Raw genomic sequence first — 13,729 nt, 5'->3', positions numbered from 1 at the left:
ACAATAAGTATTTCAAATCAAGCTTTAAGAAATCAGCAACCATGGATACTGAGAATAAAGTTGATATCAGTAAGAATTTTTTCTGAAAAGAAAGGTGATAGCGCAGCTAATCCTAAAGCCCATTTAGAAGCACATGAAGGACAAGAAAATCATCAGGAGCAATCAGCATGGATTCACCAAGGGGAACCCATGCTTGACCAACTTGATAAGCTTCTAAAATGAAATGGCTGGCCTGGTAAATGAGGGGTGGGCAGTGGGGATTGTCCACCTGGACTTCAGGAAGGCCTTTGACACTGTATCTCATAAGATCCTCATAGATAAGCTATTGAACTATGGGCTGAAGAGGCAGACAGCAATGTGGATTGAAAACTGGCTGAATGGCCAGGCCTGGAGGATGGAGATTAGTGATGCAAAGTCTAGCTGAAGGTTAGCACCAAGTAGAGTACCCCAGGTGTCAATACTGGGTCCAGTCCTCTTTAATGTCTTCATTGAATGATGGGGCAGAGTGTTCGCTCAGCAAGTTTGCTGTGGACTCAGAACTGGGAGGAGTGGCAGATACAGCAGAGGGTTGTGCTGCCATCCAAAGGGTCCTCAACAGGCTGGGGAAATGGTCTGACAAGAACCTCAAGGAGTGCTAAACCCTGCACCTGGGGAGGAACAACCCCAGGCACCAGGACACTCGGGCCACACAGCTGGAAAGCAGCTGTGCAGGAAAGGACCTGGGGGGGTCACCAAATTGAACATGAGCCACCAATAGTGCCCTTGGTGATAAGAAGTCTAAAAGCATTCTTGACTGCATTTGGCAAAGCATTGCCAGCAGGTCAAGAGAGCTGATCCTAGGGTAAGTTAAATTAGAGAACCCAGATAATTTACCAAGTAAATAAATGTTTTGATTGCAGGTTTGGAAGACCTATCATCTGAAAACAAAAATGCCACAAATCAAAATGAAAGCAATGACCTCAATCCTACTATTATAGAAGAAAGTGACAACAAAATTGCGTTCAAAGTAGGGACTCTCAGGTAAAATGATAAAATTAAATATGTGTTTTGATACATCTATGTTGATACTTATGTAAAATTAAAAATAAACCTTCCAATCTGTTTCAGCGGTCAAGATCTCTTCTGGAGATTGTTTAGTACCTTAACAACAGTGTAGTGAAGGAAAAAGTTATTCTTTCTTCACTTTCTATACCATCTGTATGAATTTATAACTACTTCTGCCTTTTGTACCTTTGAATCAGACTGTGGAAATTGATTTTACATTTTTCCATCTAGTAGTGTCTTTGTAGTAAACACCTGCAATCCAGCCCATTAATGGATGCAAACCTTCTACCAACTCAGCAGCTGTTTATCATCACCTATTTTCTAGTAGTTTGGTTCACCTATGTTTTTATTTGCTTTCAAGTCCAGTTCATTGTTTTTAGAAGTGTTGAGCATCTCTCTCTCCTGTGAAAATTCTTGGGAGAGCTGAAAATCAAGGTCATGAGATTGCCCTTATTTGATAGGGAAAGAGTATTGTTCTAACTGTTACTAATTACTGACTTAAAGGAACAAAGCCAGCTCCAACACTCATGTTTTAAAATGAATTAATAAAATGCAGCTTTCACTTTCGGAGAGTGCAGTTCAGTGATAGGGAAGGTGTTCAGTTACTCTCACAGAATGTACTAGAAGTTATGTCTAAAAGTCCTGATGCTGAAGGATATGACTACAAGAACATACCCTAATGTGAAAATCAAGAATAAGAGAGGAATTAATATCAGGGAGCACGGGTGACTAATGCTGACCAAGGTGTTAAAAAATTAACATGCAATCAGGCAAAGAAAATCTGTGTATTTTCTTGCTTCCATAGTTTTTATAAAGGATGAAGGTTGAAATCTAGTCTTCATCTACAAATTCACATCAGACATTAGGGCCTACTAGTGCAGGTCAGCAGTTTATCACTGTGGGATTTTATTTCTCAAAACTTTTCTGTTGTTATTTTGCTGCTGAAAACCAGATTTATGTTCTTATATAAATTCTTGCTGTAGTGTGATGTTGCAGCCTGTTACAGCACAGTATTTACAGGGCATACGTGACTTCAATTGCTCTGATTCCGTTCTAGATTTTACACTGAAAATGATCGGGATGCTCCTTTTTTCCCTCAAGATTTTGAAGTTGCAAAATACAACATCCTTGAAAAAGTAAGCCTTTCTCTTTCTGTGACAGAATGTAGGATGATCGGTAGATGAGTACAAGTTTTGCATTTTTATACACATCAGCAATCATTCTTTTATGTTACCATGTTCTGCAATGCAAAGAGGAGTATTGGAAAGTACTTCAATACTTTTTGTCCTTCGGTGCAGCCTCATTCTACCAAAATAAAGCTCCTCTGTTATTGGTGTAGTGTTCTCACCAAAGTATTGCAGTAGAGTGACACATATATGCTTGTGACTAGATATATATTATTATGGCTATTATGTGTTAAATCTAATGTAAATGTTAGTCATTTTTATTAAAAAGCTTTTCAAAACACAGAAATGATGGAATCATACAGGAAGCCCTGAGAGGAGCTTCTGCTCATTACGATGATACAAATAATGAGTAATTTTGCTTTTTTTTTTAGCCCTAGAATTTGTGGTTCTAAGTGGGGTGAAAAAAATAAGTAGGACAGGGGGAAACATTTGGTGCAATATCACCTAAATGAAACATACTTAAGCGTTAAATGGGGGGCGGGGTCTTTATTTCTCTCTCCATTTAGATTAACTCCATGGGAAGCAAAGATTTTGTAGTTATTGAATTACAGTGCACCCAAGAACAGTATGACTTTCTGTTTCGACTGTGTGCACACTTCAGTGCTTCAAATGGAACCAAGGTATGAGCCACTCATTGACATTACCTGTTTGTTTCATTATGCACATTGAACACTCCTGTCCCAGAGAGCTTTACATGCTCTTCATTCTTACCTGCAGGCTGATTTCTTACGTAAAGATAGTAGGATATCCTTCTATTAGCTTTATCATAAGAAGTTTGATTCATATTTGGCTCCTCTACTCTGTGTGTTTGCTTACAACTCTCAAAAGAGCTGCTTTGGAGCTTAGCAGCAACACAGCATGGTCCTGGATGCATCTGCCTCAGATACATGCATGTTCCTGGTAACATCTAAACCGTGTGATGTTTAACTGCAAAAATGTGATAAGGAATGATAGTGTGGGCATCCTCTTGAGAGACAGAAAAGCCTGTCTTGAGGGCAGCCTCAGGATATGTCTCAGCCTATGAGTTATGTATGCGCTCTGGTATAGCGCTGACAGTCTGTGTCATTGTAGCAACATTAAATTCAAATCAAAGGAGCTGTATCAGGGGTGAACTTGGGATATCTCAATCAATAGAAAAAGTTATTCCAGCACACATTTAGGTTAAACAACTTGTCACTGTGAAACTTGTATACGGAGCCCTGTGCTCGTTCTTCATGTCCCACAAACCCTCATGGAAGAGGCCTGGCCAGAAGCCTGATAAACCACAATCCAAAAGTTGAGCGTGGATTTGTCAGCTGTTAGCACAGTGTCTGGTAAAATTGATTCTATACGTCTATTTATAGTTCCTCCAACTAACTTTGCTCTTTCAATTTACAGAATAATAAACAATTCATAGTAAATAAGACTGCTGAAGAAATAAGAGAAAATTATGATATTTTGGTGGCGAACCTGAAGAGCCAGGAATTCCTGCTCAGAGAAACTTTTCCACCAGAAGCAGGATTTTTAGCTTCTACAAAATTGCAAAAGGCTTGTACAATTCACTTGTTTACACTTTTCTGTCCTTAATTATTTGTTTTAGTTTCTAAATTTCTGAATGTGGTAAACACTGTCTAGATTACAGTCATACAGTCATAGGTTAAGATAAATTGTTTATAGATAAATGTTTTGAAATTGTTTTAAGACTATTAAGAAAATCTTCAAAGCACTTAAACACAGTAAAAGTGAATACAGTCATACTCACTATATTTTTTTCTCTGTAGGTTTATCACCACCTTTTTTTTTTTTAAAGAAGGGTGTACTAATACAGCAACCAAAATTATTACATCGTGTATGACTTTGTCATCATTATTTTGCACCCTATACAGATGTCATAGGCTTGGCATAGATCTTATTGAAATCAGTGACAGGACTCCCTCCAGTGGCAATAGATGTTGGATTCTGCTCCCTAAAGTAGTTTTCAGACAATGTTTTACTGCTATTTAAAATATTTGCACTGTGAGAGAAAGCTTTTTTCCCATTTACTTTCTCACTGTACTTCATCTACTTCTCTCTTCCACCATGTAACTTACATTTTATGGCACAGTTGGAATAGAGAATATATCCAGCAGTGGCCCACATACATCATCTAGGGATCTCAGGAGTTTGTATGGCTGATGCTGTATAAACAAGTAATGTACTGTGTGCTAATTGTTTAATGTCATCAAGTTTAGTGGAAGGTGCTAGACTTGAAGAACAATGATAAAAAGCCTAAGTAAATACTTAAGAATGTTCCTCAGATGAGAAAATATGTTTTCACAACTTTTATTGAATATATGAATTGCACTAATACTCATTGCCTTTGTAGTCTTCTGTTGCTTTACTACTCCAATTTTTTGTTTTCACAGTAATAATGTCTTTCCCACCAGAGCTTTCTTACAGAGAACTACATCTATAGTTACAGTATCTCCAGTGTTTTATAACACTGATGGTTTGAACTATCTGTTCTTTTACTAGCTGTGTAAAACTACTATGTCCTCATACCTGATAGTACAATATCATGTTAAAGATATCAAACAAATCAACTTCTGTCTTCTCCAAGATGTTATGTCCCAATTTTCAAGGTAGATCATGGCCACCTGCCTTCCATGCTCTCCACCTGAAAGAGTTAAAAAGGCAAAACTTCCCTTCAAGTTGATGGAACTGAAGAAATTATATTAAGCATGAATGTGTATTGTGTACTGTATGGTTGACGAGAATAGGAAAGTTCCTCTTGCATCTTTGTCTTTCCACTGAATTGTGTTTGTTTTACTACAGTTACTTCTAGAAGAATCCATAAGTTCAAGTGCTATATCTCAGCAAGTTAGTGATTTTGTGGAACTGATCTGGGCAGAAGCTGTTGGTCACCTGGATAGCCTACTGTTTGAATCAGTAAACAACATAAGTCTAAATGATGTAAGTTAATTCTTGTTACTCCACGAGGACCCATGCATAAATGCTATTATAAGTATTTTTTACCCAGCAAACAAGAATGTTCTGTTTCAGATCGGAATTGGTAATTACATCGGGTACTCCTATACGTCAACATATCCATGCTTCAGAAATTTTATCTCAAATTTTGATTTTGAATTATGACACTAAAAACCTGCTGTACTCCCTAGAGCAGATGGCTGTCTTTTCCATTTTATAGTAATGTACACAGTGCTTATGGGAGGATCCCTTCTATCAAGTCCCATAAAAAGATAGTTGTAGAAGACAGTGCATAATGGTAGTTTGTTGTCTTCTGCCAATATGTTTCAACTGTATTTCAGTCAGACTTTCTCTTGTATTAGTAAAAATAGTTTTAATTATAGTCCATGACTGTATTATCAGATGACACATATAATTAACATGTGGCATCTCATGAAGGCCTTTGGATATTACAACTGTTACTGAAAGAAATTGCCTATCCATCCCTCTGTTAACTCTATGGTTCATTTAATCTTTTTTTTCCACTTACCTCAGTGGTTTTGCTTTCTTTCCTAAACAGTTAGGAGGCTAATGTTTATTCATGTGATTTAAGTTTGTATAATTTAAGTCATGGCTGCTTAAGACAGCAAGTTTTTTCATCTTTGTTAGTACTGGAGGAAAAAATATTCGGAGATTATGTTGGTTTTAAATTGGAAGAGCTTTGCCAGTAGAAGTTCCCTAATTCTGGAATGACTTTGCCCTGATCTTCATACATAAGACACTTCTGATTTGTGATTTGAATTTTGATCAATTGATCTATGGTAGGAGAATATTCCTTTCACTTTTTAATATGGAAGTATACACTCATGTAGATTGTGATGGGTAAGTGATACAATAGTGATGCTTTATACATTAACTCAAAGACAGTAGTGAGTGCATTTCATAAATCAGCAAAGACAAAGGAAATTCTGTTTATTGTAGATGTTTTCTGTGAGATGCAATTGTTTCAATATCAAGATTCCTACCATAGGATAGGTAGGTAAAATTTGACAAATAGTTGATAATTTGATAAATAATGTTCAATCATTGGTAGTTTTTGAGAAAGCTGAATCATAGACCTAAAAGACTCTGCATCCCAATGCAGAGATTTGTAAGAATATGCTAAAAGTGTTTTCACTACCTTTTCCCACTTATAATTAGTTTGCAAGAGAAATAGCATTTGTGTAGAAATAAAATAAAAATAAAAATAAAAATCTCTGGATATTTGAAACAAAGAAGTGGGTTGCTATTCAATTAGATTAACTTTCCATTTTTTTCTGAAGGCCTTTGTGAGACTGAGACCAGCCTTGGGTCAATATTGAACTGCAGTAAGACTTTGTTATGCAGCCTCTAGTGTCAGCATTTTACTAGCTGTTGCATATGGCTCATGTAAATTAAAGAGCACTTTGCCTTTTTCCTCCTGCCCCAAGAATAAAAAGTAACATAGAGCATTCTGTGAAAAATTTCCAGTTGAGAATGAATATGCAGACACAAGCAAATATATAGATTATCTGTCTAGAGAAACTGTCTAAAATGACTCATTACTTTTGATCAGTAGGTTGCATTTTATAAATAGTATTTCTACTCTGTTTTATGTATTTTAGGATAAATTATTGCAGTTAGAAATTTAGTAAGAAATTTATTATCATCTAATATATGTAGTTATTTCATCAATATATTAAAGCTAACAATGTGAATCAACAGGATGTCAAGTATCACTATCTTTCAATCTGATTCATATTCTGTTTTATTTCAGACAGGTTATTTTACTGCCTCTTAGCTCTTCCAAGGTACTTAGCAAGTAGCCTAGTATAAGGGTAGAATAATGTCTGACATCTAAAACTATTTTCATATCTGAGATGCAAGTATATTTTTGCTGGATATTGCATTAACAGTTCAAGTTTTATTTCAACATGGAATCAAATTTTTCGTTTTCAGTATTTGTTGCTTTGTGTTCTACCAGTAATTTTGTGATGGCTTTCAGCTTAATAATCTCTTCTCTTAAAGGTGAGCAAAGCAGAAGGTATTTTGCTCCAGGTAAAGAATGCACTGGATGAGGGAGCTGATGAGGCAGCGCTACAAAAGATGATGATGGAATTCTATGAACTTATACGTCACAAGACTGAAATAGACTACGAAGTTTCCAAAAAGCTGTTATCTAGAAAACAGGACCTGTGTCAGGTAACTTTTCCAGACTGATAGTAAGCCCCAGTCTACAATGTGCTACACGAGTTTTGAACACACTCGGTAGATAAATCAACAGTCACAGACTGTCAGTTTAAAAAAGTCATTTACTGGAATTTTATGAATAAAGTAATGCTCATGGCAGGTACTGAACATGTTGAAGAAGAGGATCAATTGCCATCCAGATTGTGACAGAGTTTCAACTGCAATTATTGTTATAATGGTATCTTCAGCTGGATTAAATGAGACACATGAAACTGATCTTATCATCCTGCTGACCCTGGCAACTGCTCAAGCATACACATAATCAGTTTCTATTCACTATCATAAACTACATACAAAACACTGACAGGGAAGTACTGAGGTACTTAGTTAGGAGCAGAGCAGCAGATAGTGACTGCTGGTGCCAGTTAGCAGGGTCAGACAATGGTCCAGATTGCCGCCTCATCATGGGCTTTTCCAGCTGGTCCAAGGTCTAACTAGGAACTCAGGTTCACAGGATCTGAGTCAGAACCAAGGACATACGAGGCTGGATGTAGACACGTCTGCAACATAGCTCAGCCAAGAAACCAAGGACAAGAGCCTTAGCGTAATTGCATCTCTTGAGCAGAGAAGGGGCAGGATTCCACTAAGTTTTCCCACAGCTCTTTTTCAGGCCCCAAATCTTCACAGTCAAAGCCTGCTCAAAACTCAAGCAGCCAGAGTTTCGGGAGAGGTGAGAGGCACTCATGGCCCTGACAACTACATCATACTTGTAACTGTAGAGCAAACTCAAATTTTCTCCTTGTATTACAATTGTAATGTAAATTCCGTAGATTCCAACGGAGATACTTCTTGGTTTTGGCAAAGGATATCCAGAAGTCAGTCTTCTGTAAGTTACAAAAAATAAAGGGGGAGAGGTAGAGAGAAGGTGGCTCTCTATCATTCTAAAAGAGTAAATGTTAATAGCACTTTTAACCTTGGAAGCCTTCTGCTATCAAAAAACTACTATGTCTCATAAAGTTTTCCCATGACTCAGTGAAGTTTAGCGTTACTTTTTTTTTTTTTTTTTTTTTTTTTTTTTAAGTTAGGTGTCCTTCTTGATCTGAGAAAAGTACATGGATGCCTTGTGCTATTGCCCTAACTGGACAGGGGCATCAGGGACAATATGGTAAGATTATAGTAAGTCAGGATTGCCTCAAAAGCAAAATCAAAATGGTATCCAAGCACAAATACTGGTCCCTGGAGCTGTTATGAGCAGGCTCGATGCAAAACTTGATTTGCAGTTGTACAGAAACAATTTATCACCTGCATACGTGTTTTTTTTTCTGTTTTGTTTTCATGGGATTCTACAGCTATTTGCTCGTGTTCCACTTGTTATCTAGCCAGTGGAAATGTTCTTTTCCATATTCTTTTTGTTGTTGCTGCACTGGCACTTTATCTAATTTAGTCTGTTTTGTGTGGTTTCTTAATTAAAATCTAACAAGTATTTATAAATTTGTCTTTATTTTGTAGCTCATCCGAGACATGCTTAATATACAGGAAACAAATATGTCATGCCCAAACCCAACATCTTTGGCCAAATACCAAGCCCTGAGGTGCAAGATTGAAGCTATTGATCCAATAAGTGATGAATATCGCTATGTTGCACAGCAAGTGTTAAAAAAGAATTACAAGTGAGTGTTTAATAGTTGTGCAATGATTCTAGCAACATGCAAGGTATGGTGCACAAAACACCTCTAAAAAGGAATGAATTATTAGGTTCTATGCAGTGTTACTATGCAGTGTCAAACTAATGGGATTGCAGAGCAGGCATATTTGCCATAACCTATACTAGAACCAATGGAAGTAAATTCAGAAAACTGAAAATGAGATTGTTAATTTTTTCCCCTTTTCAGATTGTGAAAAGCTGTCTATATATAGGAGCTATTTCAAGAAGATATATGGCTTTTAGGCTTGTTCATTCTGCTTTGCAATATTTATTACCAGGTATTTCATAGAATACAGGGAAAGCGAACATGAAAATAAAACTTGGGGGGTTGCTGAGAAAAACAAATATTTCTTTATGTGTATTATTAGAATAAATATGATGGAGTAGGTGGGGAGGAGAGGTGGACTACCTGGTCATCTTTTTATTATCTACAGAACTTGATGTCCCTTTTCAGGTAGCTTTCAGTTGTATGAAAAACATGTATTTCTGGGAATCTATTCTGTGGATTTGCGTACTATTCTATTTAATGTTCTTGACATTGGCTTCTGACTGGGTACCCTGTGTTTTTTGATTAACTAATGAAATGTAAAAATGGATAAACATGGAGAAATAAATTTAAAGAGAATGTCATTCTAGAAATTGAATAATCAATGAATAATCATTGATGCATAGTAGAATGGAGTGGGCTTCAGTTCAGCTATATAGAATCATAGAATTGTTTAGGTTGGAAAAGTCCCTTAAGATCATCAAGTCCAACCGTCACCTAACACCAAATCCACCACTAAACCCTGTCCCTAAGCACCACATCCACATGGCTCTGAAATACCTCCAGGGATGGTGACTCTGTCACCTCCCTGGGCAGCCCGTTCCAATGCCTAACCACCCTTTCCATGAAGAAATTCTTCCTGATACCCAATCTAAACCTCCCTTGGTGTAACTCGAGGCCATTGCCTTGTGTTCTATCACTTGTCACCTGAGAAAAGAGATCAATGCCCTCCTTGTTGCAACCTCCTTTCAGGTAGTTATATAGTGAGCACTTCACTTCAAGTCTGTTTTTACTGAGTAAATGTAGCGTTAAGCAGCTCAGGCCCTTGCTAAGGCCTAAACCCTAGCAACTGCTGGTTACTAAGCAGTTGTACCCAAATATGAATTGCTCAAATATGGAAGGAGCGCTGTGCTCAAACATGCAACCTTCTGCTGGTTTTTGGCAAAGTTCAGTACTTGTGATACTTGACATTTTGTCTAAATGAAGTCATTTAAAATTAATAGAAAGAGTTTATGTGACTCAATTCCACCTTAAAGTTCTTTGAGACAGAACCAATTAAGTAAGCCTTTTGGAAATTAGCTGTTATGTGAGCCCACAGGACTGCTCTTTGTGGATCACAGTTATCAAATTTAGGGCCTATAAACTAATTAATAGGCTCTATGATCTTCTAACTAGTTACAAGCACGGGATTTTTCACCCAAAATTTTGTCTTTTTTTTTTATATGAAAGATAACAAAGCATAATTAAATTGCAAGAATTGGAGCATATTTAGTGCCTTTCAGTCTCTGCACTTGCAAACTTAGTGTTTTAACTAAAAGCAATCTCAAAAAAAAAAATCAACTGCAGTAGAAACATACTAAAGGCTCAGGGTCCAAATTCTCTCAAAAAAAAAAATGAAGTTCATATAGTATGTTTATAAATTGTTTACCAGTATTGTTTTAGCATTTTGTTTAGCATATTGTTTTACCAATATTGTTTTAGCATTTAGGAACTCAAGACTCACTGAAGTTTACTAAATCTTAAAAGCATGAAGCTCTGACTTGTAAGCAAAGGCTTGATTTGCTTTTACTTTCCAAGTGTACTGCCTACTTTATTTATCTAAATTTAAAATTGTGATCCCTAAGTCCTCTACTTAGTTGTTTTGTAAATCCTAAGGTTCCTCACTGTGTGACAGTCAGGAATCCTAGAATCCTCATACTATCTTCTGGGTATTTCTTAAGGCATTGCTACCTTGCCACTCTTGAGCAATCCAGTCCCCAGTCTAGGCTCTGTCATCAGAGGAAGCATGTTCCAAAGACGTGTACATAGCAGACTGGTAAAGCAGAAGGAAGGTGGTGAGCACACAGTTTCCCACTTGGGCCTCTATACAAGCAGCTAAATAAAGCATTCAGCTGGTAAGAAAAATGGAAAGAAGTCTGGAAGTCTGAATCTGTTGCTTAGTGTAATCACAAGGGAAGGACGTAAATCCTGGTGTGTGCTCTGCCCAGTAACTACTGTATGAAAAACACATAAATCTTGCTGGAGGTGGGACTGCAACCTAAGTTTTCCTCCTCTCAAGTGTATTTCTTAATTGGGAAGTCCAAGTTGCTACATTCAGATAGCCTGAATATGCTAAGATGTTCAGGGTTCAGCCAAGATGGTGAGTTATATGAGCCTTCGCAGTAGGAGAATTTTTAGTACAAGATAGATTTGGCAATAATTTATATAATGCCAGACTCTGCAGTGCATGGAGTTATATGGGCTTTATACATCACATCTGTGAATTTAGGTTCCAAAATATCAAATGAGATAATTTCATCTGACTTTACGTATTTTACATTTTACGTCTTTGCGTATTTTATTTCTCCCTGAATGTCTGAATAAATCTTGAACTTTGTCATAGGTTTTAAATATCTCTGGTGTTTTCAGTAATTGCTGTTATCTTTTTTTTTTTTCTTTTTTTTTTTGTCTCTTACTGCTGTTATCATATTTTTTTGCCTCGCAAATTGCTAACCAAAACCACCAAAACCAAAGATTTAATGTTACTTTGAGATTTACTACAAGGCATTATCTCTTGGCAGTAGATTGTTCTTAAACAAGTTTTTGAAGTCAAAGATCATTTCAAATTTCTTGCAGTGATTGTCCAGTGAGAATTTTACAAGTGTATAGTGTTGGCAGAGTAAGTGAAACAGCAGAATTTCTGGGCAGTCTTGGAAATATTCGATCCTTATTCCATGCATCATCTGTGCGCAATTTCATGGGAATTCTCTCCAGGTAAAAATTTACATTCCATTTTTTGTGACATTGGGTTAGGGTTAATTATATATAATTAAATATATTGGATTTTAAAAAATGCTTTCTTTTGTGAAACTTTTACATTATTTTTTTACTGTTAACATTTATATAACTATTCATATCCTTCTGCAGAACCCCGGAAGGGAAATCATTCTTTTGTAATGATAAATGTGATTACTTTCCAGCTGGATTAGCATTGAGATGGAGCTATTTGGTTATGATGAGGAGGGCTGTAGTTTAAATCCAGATGAAAGATGACAAAATGGAGAGAATGGGAGATTAATGGCTGCATGGATAATTTACTCTGTTTTAGGAACGAATTCCATTAATGATGTCGTCCTTCCACTTCTTGTCTTCCCGTCCACTTCCACATTATTTACCTATGACCATTTTATCAGAAATAATTTTAGATTATCGTAATTTCCTGGAATAATGCAATATCTAGTTTTATGACAATTCTATGGATTTACTCAGGCATAGTAATGAGTCTGGGAAATGTGTTGCTTTTCTGCTAAATGAAAAAAGCAAACAGTCTCAATAGCTTATGTAGTCAATGTCTTGGTGATTCATATGGCTTTGGGATTTATTTTTGATGAATAGACTTGATTTTCCTTGAGTCTCTATGTATGGTTTTTGTAAAGTGTATTTGACTTAATCCTCTGTGGTTCATAATTGCACAACATGTATTAGCCCACATATTTTATGCAAAAGTATTTTGAACTTCATTCATTGTGTGACTTTTGTGACTTTTTTTTTTTTTTTCCCTCTAGAGGACTCCTCTTGCCAAAAGTGGTTGTTGAAGATCATGGCCTGGAAAGAACTGACATTGGAAATCTGGGAAGTGGCATTTACTTCAGTGATTCTGTTAGGTGTGAATAAGACAATATCTTTTGATAATATCCCTTGTGTATTCTTTTTGCTTTGCAAATTAAATAGATAAAATGTTTAATACTCTTAAGGTAATTTAATTATTATTTCTTTCCTGATCATCTGTTCAAAAGTATTTGTGTATCCTTGAACTCCTAGGAGCTTTACTTTAAAATCAATTTTAATAAAATGTGTATGATCTTTTCTTTCATATAGTGCCAGTATTAAGTATTCTTCACCCAGTGAAATGGATGGAAGCCGACTCCTTGCAGTTTGTGATGTGGCACTTGGATCCTGTTTAGATTTGTATGAACGAGATTTTTCATTAAATGATGCACCATCAGGTTATAACAGTGTACATGGAGTCCGTAAGACAGCAGACATCTCTTCAGACTTCGAGGTACTGATCCTGCAGTGTTAGGATTTATTTATACCAGTGATAGATAACAGAATTAGTATAACCTGTATATTCCAGTTCAGACACTAAATCACTAGACCGTAATGCACAGAATCACTTTTGTCTATTTTACAGCCTGTAAAGTACATATAAAACATCTAAGGTTCTAAGTTACTGGTTACGAGGAGATTTAAAATTTCTGCAAGAAAGCAATACTTAAAAGAAGTATGTTAGCATTCTTTTTTATTATAACTGAATCATCCTATAAATATCTGATTTATGACATTGAAATTGCTATTTGGAAATGGTGTTCTTTACACCATTACCATCTTATTCCATACAAAAGTGCTTTGTAT

General features: G+C 36.3%; 1 protein-coding gene across 1 annotated transcript in view; it reads left to right on the top strand.

The window, feature by feature from the left end:
- PARP4 (poly(ADP-ribose) polymerase family member 4) overlaps positions 1 to 13,729 on the top strand; it is a 47,764-nt gene that overhangs the window by 6,530 nt on the left and 27,505 nt on the right. Inside the window, exons 4-13 of the mRNA XM_032195875.1 lie at positions 900 to 1,020; positions 2,102 to 2,180; positions 2,738 to 2,851; positions 3,609 to 3,758; positions 5,025 to 5,162; positions 7,203 to 7,376; positions 8,874 to 9,034; positions 11,951 to 12,088; positions 12,880 to 12,978; positions 13,193 to 13,376. Coding sequence (XP_032051766.1) covers positions 900 to 1,020; positions 2,102 to 2,180; positions 2,738 to 2,851; positions 3,609 to 3,758; positions 5,025 to 5,162; positions 7,203 to 7,376; positions 8,874 to 9,034; positions 11,951 to 12,088; positions 12,880 to 12,978; positions 13,193 to 13,376 — 1,358 coding nt within the window. The remainder of the gene's footprint in view (positions 1 to 899; positions 1,021 to 2,101; positions 2,181 to 2,737; positions 2,852 to 3,608; positions 3,759 to 5,024; positions 5,163 to 7,202; positions 7,377 to 8,873; positions 9,035 to 11,950; positions 12,089 to 12,879; positions 12,979 to 13,192; positions 13,377 to 13,729) is intronic.

Source organism: Aythya fuligula, chromosome 1 (genome assembly GCF_009819795.1).
Source record: "Aythya fuligula isolate bAytFul2 chromosome 1, bAytFul2.pri, whole genome shotgun sequence".
NCBI classification, from domain to species: domain Eukaryota; kingdom Metazoa; phylum Chordata; class Aves; order Anseriformes; family Anatidae; genus Aythya; species Aythya fuligula.
The sequence above is the reverse complement of the archived record's forward strand: the minus strand, read 5'-3'. Positions and strand labels throughout refer to the sequence as shown.